The sequence below is a fragment of the Olea europaea genome, chromosome 14 (genome assembly GCF_002742605.1).
Source record: "Olea europaea var. sylvestris chromosome 14, O_europaea_v1, whole genome shotgun sequence".
Lineage (NCBI taxonomy): Eukaryota > Viridiplantae > Streptophyta > Magnoliopsida > Lamiales > Oleaceae > Olea > Olea europaea.
Genome location: NC_036250.1, coordinates 4041608 through 4049889, shown reverse-complemented (window position 1 = coordinate 4049889; position 8282 = coordinate 4041608). Strand labels below are relative to the sequence as shown.

The 8282-nt window shown below is 44.0% G+C and overlaps 1 protein-coding gene across 1 annotated transcript in view; it reads right to left on the bottom strand.

Moving 5' to 3' along the window:
• Positions 1 to 8201: 8201 nt before the first annotated feature.
• Positions 8202 to 8282, bottom strand: part of LOC111409403 — a 2739-nt gene continuing 2658 nt past the window's right edge. Inside the window, exon 4 of the mRNA XM_023039456.1 lies at positions 8202 to 8258. Coding sequence (XP_022895224.1) covers positions 8202 to 8258 — 57 coding nt within the window. The remainder of the gene's footprint in view (positions 8259 to 8282) is intronic.

Here is an 8282-nt window from a genome sequence, read left to right as displayed (position 1 = left end):
ACACAGAAATAGGAAGAAGAGTATTGACTAGATTTGTCAACGGAAAAAATGTATCTTCTTCTCTGTCCGAATTTCAGTTGTGTTCAAATTTCAACAAGACTTGGTAAAGTAAATCTTATATGCCAGCAACATCACGGTAGAAGAAAGATATTAAAAACTTTCTCCTACAAAATCGTGAGAAAGCAATCTCCAGCTTTCAGGTTCTGAACTTAATTGTGATCTGCAACAGGTCAGGAGTGCGCAAGTGTAGACATGCATCCAGCAAGAAGACTCAATGAAGATTCATATAGTCGTTGTTAACACGATTGAAAAGTGACATCAATACATGTTGCATCACAAAGATTTTTAAGCATTTGTAATTAAAATGATTAGAATGGGAAATGATATGACATTGATACCAATGAGTCCTCAAAGTAGTCATTCTTTTTAAAATGCATGCTTAGGTATGTCTGAGCCCCAATTTTGGGGGAGAATAGATTTGTAATCGTGATTTTTAGAAGAATGTGGTTAAAATTTTGGGTTTACATGCAAAATTATTTTATTAGGAGAATGTACGGTTAAAAATAAATTTAAGAAAAATGAATTTTTTGAGAATGGAGCTTACACAATGGCTTAATTTCGTTCATTACCTATATACATTCAAAATGTGTTAATTTTGTTGAGATTGATTATATGAGCATTCTTGTCTCAAATTTATATTGTTCATGATTTGGGTGGACATAGATTGACTCACATAAAAAGAAATTATAAAGCATAGATACCTTATAAAGTGAGTTAAGGCAACTCTTTATAGATTATGTCGTTTGTCAACCTAATTTCTCTCGACCCCTAAAATATAATTTTGGATCTGGCATACGAGTGTCTTATATGAGATGAAAATACATTAAACAAAATTTATTGAGAAAACTCCCACACAACTATTGCTTTGATTGGCCTTGCCTAAGCTAATTACTCGTGTCTTTTCCTAATCAATTTCTTTGAGATGTCATGAGTGAAATCTTTCGAATTGTCAATACTCTCAATATATTAATGATTAGTGTTTATAGCTGCTTCCCAATACATACACCATCATATCTCTTTAAAGTTCATTTAACGGGTATAATCATTAAATCTATTTCTATACTTATTTGAAATTAGATTTGTTGATTACAAAATTTAAATAATATACATATGACTCTTTCTAATTGTTTAAACTTTTAGATTAAATGGTTCAAATGATATCAAAACTAGCAAAGGTCTTGGTTTCAAGTCTTGCCGACATTTTTGGTACCATAAAAAATATGAATCTTCATGAAGCATGACTATGTTGGATGCACACTCTACCTTATTTCCCTCGTGTGACATTTTGTGGCATGCAATTGAGTATGAATTTGAAATATGGAAACTACTTTTCTCGTAGGCTTGGTAAAAAGAAATACGTATATAATGTTTTCCTATGAATATCCTAAAGATTAAGAAATATGGTTTCATTTTTTCCCCAGGTAATGGACATATCTTAGACATTTCAATGACATGATTGTTTGCCACAACGAGCAAGAAACGGACTAAAGTAATGAACAAGCTTTTAATAGATTGTAAAGGATGAATTTCAAATAAAGATAAACTCTAATTTTCAATAAGTTATGCATCCATGAAGCATCCGTCAAGTGTGACAAATGATGAATTTAGCATGCCAATCATTGTACGCAATCTGATGTTTACACCCGTGGCAATTAGGGTCCCGCCTACATGACCTGGCACAAGTCAAATGGCCATCCCGCAAGGTCAAAACTGAAACTCAACATGTTTGACACTTGTCGATTAGAGTCTACTACTTAGTAAGCCTCATCATCAAGGTTCACGTCAGGCCAAGAAGGCACGAGCTAGAAAAAGGTCGTGTGCAGACCCCCTTAAGGAGCAAATGGCCTAGCAGACAAGCTAAGCCAATCTATAGACAATCAGATAGTCAAAAAGCCCACATGATTCCTTCATTCCCTTCTCTTTGAAAGCCTAGTCAAGTCCAGAGGCCGAGCAAGCTGGCAGTACCACAGCAAACACTAAAATAACGCACTCAGGGAATATTTTGATTTGACATTAGCGTCAGAACACCAGCGCAGACCATGTTCACCTTAGGTACCAACTAACAAGACTCAAGCATTCTAGAGAGTGATGGGTGTCTAGGCAAAGACATCTGTATTAGCACATCTGGCAAATCATTCTCTAAAGTAAAATACGAAAGTTTACTTGAGCATCGAGGGTGATCGGCCATTTATTCCTCACTTTGCCAAAACTCAAACGGGCAAGCAAACTCACAAGCGGTTTGTCATTGAGAATTTATGCAGGTTTCAAACCTCTTCAAAGACATTAGTGTTCAGATGACAACAAATCAACTATTAGCACTAAATTGGTGATCGTGTAGAGTTTTTTCGCAGAATGAAATTATTTATAGACGGGAAGAATGAGATGAAAAGAGAGTGAAGGAGAAAATGTGTTTCTCCAAAATTGCTACTTAAGAGAGGGTAATCTGGACATTTACCGCACCTTAAGTTGGTGACGTTACGTGGCAGCTCCTGATTCGCTCATACCATATAACTTGGATCTGTGTTTCTTTTGGCCATGTGTGGACCGTTTGATTGAATGAACGGTAGAGATGAAAAATTGTTGGCCCTTAGTCTTCTGAAGGATACGGCTGGGGTGTGGTTTTTTCATACTTGACTTTTGAATATTTCTCCTCTCTCTCTTCGTTTTTGGGAGAAATTTTTCTCCCTTTCTTCTTAGCCCGTAGAAACCGGAGATTATTATTCTCTTGATAGATTCTTGTGAATCTTGTGCGCTACAGTAACTTGGATGCCATTTTGTGTGAGTAATCTATCGTATGTGTAGCGGTGGCCGGTGTTGTGAGGAAGAAGTGTAGTGTCCAGATTTGAGATCCATTTTTGGATCGATGATTGATCTGGTTATTCTATTTTGTTCTGTGTACTGTACTCTCTCTGAGAGATAGAATTGCACTAGTGGATTGGACTGACTCTAAGCCCCCCAGATTAAGTCATTCGGGCCGAACTGGGTGAACATTTCTGCGTGTTCTCTTATTTTTCTTGCATTTTACGCTTGTGTTGTTAATGCTGCTGTCGGTTTAAGGCATAAATTCCCTACAGAGAGTAACTTGGCAGTTGACTACATCAACACTCCAATGATATTTTTGTTCAGCGCCTTCCCATAGAGTTTAAGGGAGTAAAAGCAGCAATATGCGAGGGAGATTTCACTCACAATCCCATGTTTAACTATATGAAATCACCACGAGACTAATCATCAAATTGTTTTTCCCCCCTCTCTCTCATTCTCTTCTATTTCTTTAATGCACAATTTTCTGGTGGCATTTCTAGTTCACAAATATATTATTTTACTCTGCAACATCTGTAAAGAGATGAAACTCTTCATCCATACAGAATTTCTGACCTTCCATTATATGAATGAAAGCTCTATCTGCAAGGTTAGAGTTGGGGCGGGGGGGCGGGGGTAGAACTGCAGAAAAGAACAAAAACAAGGGATAGATGTGTTCATTATACAAAGAAAGAAAAGTCTAAAACATTCGTCATTACTGATGAATGAAAAATACCTATGTGAAGAAGCAACTCTCCAGCACTTTGCTTCTTGACTGGAGGCTTCCCGTTGGCATTTTCAGCAAGTTCACTCTGCTTTTCATTCACTTTAAACAACTTAACCAGGGTCAATACATGTTAAATAATTGTAATGAGTAGAATAATTAAAAGAATCCTGAAAAGAAAGGAAATGTCTACAGCCATTTTCTAAAAGAGATAAAGATAACAATAAAGCACTCAGATACCTGACAGATTATTGCGTATAATTGCTGAGAAATAACTAAATATTAAACGTTCAATCAGGACTAGTTCACCATAAATTTAACCAGCACTATTTCCAATTATAAGATTCTATCCTACAGAAGAATCACATGTTCCTGATGACAGTAAACATGTTCATTTGTACAGACAATTAGAAAACTGAACCTATCATATACATACTTAAAAACAAATATTGAGTGGATCAACCCTAGAGGCAACAGCACAAAAGAATTTGTATACCATTAACCAAACAGCAAAAGATAATTTCATGTTCACTAGACATGACACTCAGTGTTGACCTCTAAAAATGGCTCTTCCAGGTGGCCAACTTGTAGCTACTCCACGTATTCCTCCCTACGAAATGAACAAACTGTCAGGTGCACACGGCCGGAACCAACGGTGGTGGCGGCCGTATACACTCCGACGGTCAAGTCAGGTTTGGGTGGTCGGAACAGTGTCCAGGGACTACACAAATCAATCAGTCAATAAAGGGGGAGGAGAATATATAAACTTGTTATGGAGTGCTATCTATTGAGAGTTTCATTACCTTTGCCTCTGGCCAATCTTTGGGTATTTATAGGTGGTATGAACCGTGGGATGTGGAACACGTGTATACATCTGACGGTGTGAAGCGTCTGCTCATAGGCGTCAATCAGCCGCGCTTGTAGAGTGGGCGAACAGTTTGTTTCCCCCGAGTTGAATTGACATAAAGTTGATAAGTCACATCAAATAGCTTTATGGGGGACGTCACATCAATTTAAACCTTATATGCAGAGCAAATCTTAAATTGGCAGCGAATCTTCTAACGGGGTCGGAGACGGGACACTTCGGCAGATCAGTGACAGGAATTGGTGTATCACTTCGGAGAGGCTTCGGGAGGTCGGAGTGTTTCCGAGGCTCGTAAAATGAGGCGTAACAGTGGTCCCCCAAATCTGAGAATGAATATTTATATTATACGTGGATTTGTTTTCCTGACCGGATCGCGGCATGGGGGTAGCTGAAACTTTGTAGAGCATGGGAAGAACGCAGAGCCGAGGCGATGAGCCGATGATACGCTCGCGTCGGGTACGTTAAAGCGTTATAGAAATTTTAGGGACTCGTCTTCATCGAAACGTTGTCAGGAAGAGGGAGACGGCTCAAGCTTTGCAAAGCATGGGAGGGGCGCAGCGTCCGAGGCGATAGCAAACGGGGCGCTTGCATCGGGTGCGTCCAGGCTTTGTTAAGTTGGGGGACTCGTTTCTCGCCGAAGCGTTGGCGGAAAAGAGGGTCGACGCGTGGGGAGATGGCTAGAACTTTGTAAAGCAATGGTGGGAACGCAGCGCCCGAGGTGATTAGCGACTGGGGCCTTCGCATCGGTTGCGGCTAAGCTTTGTAAAGTTGGGGGAGGAGATCATCCGATGGTGGGAACGCAGCGCCCGAAGTCCAATGATTTGACAACTGTTGCGTGCTTCCAAGGTGACAGTTGGGTACCACGCCCATTCCCCTAGAAGGCTGCCGCGGCCAGTAATTATTATTGACGGCTGTTGGTAACCGAGGCGACGCGTTTCAATTTAGCGTGAAAGCCACAGCGACATCTTGGGCGTAGATCAAATCTGGCGTTTCATTTCAACGGCTGGGATCGAGAATACAACGGACGGTTTAGATTGATCGTATTTGAATTCAAAGGTGGAGATTGGATTTGTCTTTCCTATAAAAGGTGAACTTTGGGGGCTTACCAAAGTTTCTACCTTTACCACGAAAAAACAAAATTTTCTCCCAAATTTTTGGCGATTCCCGGCGTTCTACAGGCAACTCCGGCGAGAGAGAGAGCGATATTTCCGGCGATCTTGTACCATTTCCGGCTAGGAAACACTTTCAAACCCGTAAGTTTCAGTACCCATTTAGACTAAAAATTTCTTAACGAATGGCCTCGGAAGGGAGTTCTGGTATGGGTAGGAGTTTAGAGATTGTGAGGGTGGATGAGCCCATTGTGGCGACCTCCTCAGAAATAGCTGGGGCCATAATGGGGGGGGAAAACATGTGGAAGCGACCAGATAGCCCTCCGGATACTTCTGTGCACTCGGGGGCATCGGACTACCCATCAAAGTTGAGGGAGGCCGACCTTGGTAGACATAGGACGGAATATAGGATCCCGGACAGTGTGGATCTGATTCTCCCAGGGCCAGAAGAGAGAGCTTGTTACCCAAGGCCGGGCTGCGTGGCCATTAGTGAGGCGATCCTTAGGGCCGGACTTAGGCTGCCTATTCACCCGTTCTTTAGGTTGGTGCTTAGGTCTTACGGGCTAGCCCCGACGCAGCTCAATCCGAACTCCTGGAGCCAGATGGTGGGCTCCTGGATGTTGTGGAAAGAGGCGTCGTTAGGAGTGGAGATGCCCCTTTCCGTTTTCCAAACTCTTTACATCCCCAAGGTTACTGCCGGGGGGATAAGACCCGGGGCTGGTACTACCTGACGTCATGGGGTTCCCACACTCCATTTGTGATCGATCTGCCGAGCTCCATCAAGGAATGGAAGAGCTCTTGGTGCTGGGCAGCGGGGCGATGGGACACAATGGAGGGGGACCCCCTGGCGCCTCTTACAATCCCGGCGAAGTTTTCAACACTTAGTGAGTATAGTGGTTGATATTTTATTTCTCTTCGGCCGGGCTTGTGTTTAACAGATGTTTCTTTTCGCAGGTTCCCTCCCTCGGTGCGAGCTATCGACAGAGGACTTCGACATTATTTGCGTTATTTATCAACTGCCTCAGAAGAAGAGGTCATATCACAGGCTCATTCGGAAAAACATACACTTCGTCACTCACGACTTAATGGCGTCCCAAGGTAATAGGACCGAAGCCCACACTCTTTTAACCTGAACTCCCTATACTTATATTAATTCCTCACTCGTTTCTTTGCAGATAACTTCAACAAGAAGCTGCCAGTACGCCCTGACTTCAAAACTATTCAGAAAATGATGGCTGAAGCAAGGGCACTGAAGGCTTCCTCCTCTTCATATAAGAAGCAAATGGAGGAGCTGGTGGAGGCTAGTAAGAGACTTCAGCCTCCGACGGAGGAGTAGGTTCAGGAGGATCCGGAGGCCGACCTCCGAAGGAAGGGCAAGAAAAGTGCTGCCCCTCCCAGACGCCCAACTGTGGCGAGGCCACCCCCAGTTATGCGGCAGACAACTATTCCCAAGGGGATGGCCCTCCCCGAGAGAAACCCCACTACTGCGGAGCCTGTCGCTGCCCAGGACACGGCGCCCCTCGCGGCCGTACCTATTGAACATGTTCCGGGGCAGCAGAGGAGGAAAAGGGCCCGCTCCAGCAAAGAAGTTGACTTCCTCGGCACCAGTTCAGAAGAGCCAGTAAGGGAGGTGCTGGAGGCTCTCCCTCCGGAAACAGCTGCGGTGGCGGTGGTCCACAGCAAGTATTGGACCGAAGAGTGGAGGGACCACACCGCCTCCTGCACTGCTGAAGACTTGGTGGCGGTGAACAGCGCCTGCGTGGCCCGGGCACTAAGCACAAGTATCCAACTCGAGGGCTTGGTGAAGGATCTAAACTCCAAGAGGGAGGACCTCGCCAAGCGCCTCGAGGAGGCGATGCATTACGGGGACGCTGTGCGAGCTGCCCAGGCCAAAGCTGCCAAGGCAGAAGAGGAAAAGAGAGCTGCTGAGGTCCAGCTCGCTGCTTCGCAGGCGGAGGTGGAGCGGCTGAAAAAAGAGCTCTATGAGGTGGAGTGCCAGGTGGCTGTGGTGACTCGGCGGCTTGACCACGCTAACGAGCACCACAAGCTTGCCACCGATGCCCTGGAGGCCTCCAACAGAGAAAAAGCGGAGCTGAAGCAGCAAGCAGAGGCCCAGTCAGTGGAGATTGCCTCTCTGAGGGAGGAGTTAAAGTCAGCGGGGGAGGTGGCGGTTCAAAATTTGCCCAGAGCTTATTGGGTCGGCTAAAGGAGGTGCACCCCACACTGGACATCTCTCAACTAGAGGCGGAGTTTGGGGGACCCACTGGAGGTCGGCCTGAGAAGGTTAACGAGGAGGTTCCAGAGGCCCAGGAGGCGGCCAGTGCTGAAGTTGCTCCCTCAGATTAGGGTTTCCTTTGTAATGGCTTCGGCCCCCATGTACTTCAATTTCATGTAATGGAAAATTGTTACATTTCTTTTTCAAGTTCTTCCGCTTCTGCTTCTTTGTATCTCTTTTTGTTTTATACTTGTATGAATGACAAACATTAGGCTGACTGCCTCGTGACAATGACCAATTAACAATTGTGAATCGGTTTCCTTAAGCGAACACAAGTCAGCACTTAAGTGGGTTGGGAGTGACCCCTTACCTCTTAGGAAAATGCGAGGAAACGTTTGTTCATCAGCTAATAAGTGACGATAGAATCACTCAAATGAACCTTTCGAAGAACTGAGGAAACCATTCCCTGGCTGATCCGGTTTGGAACTGAAAATTCATTACTGAAGATAA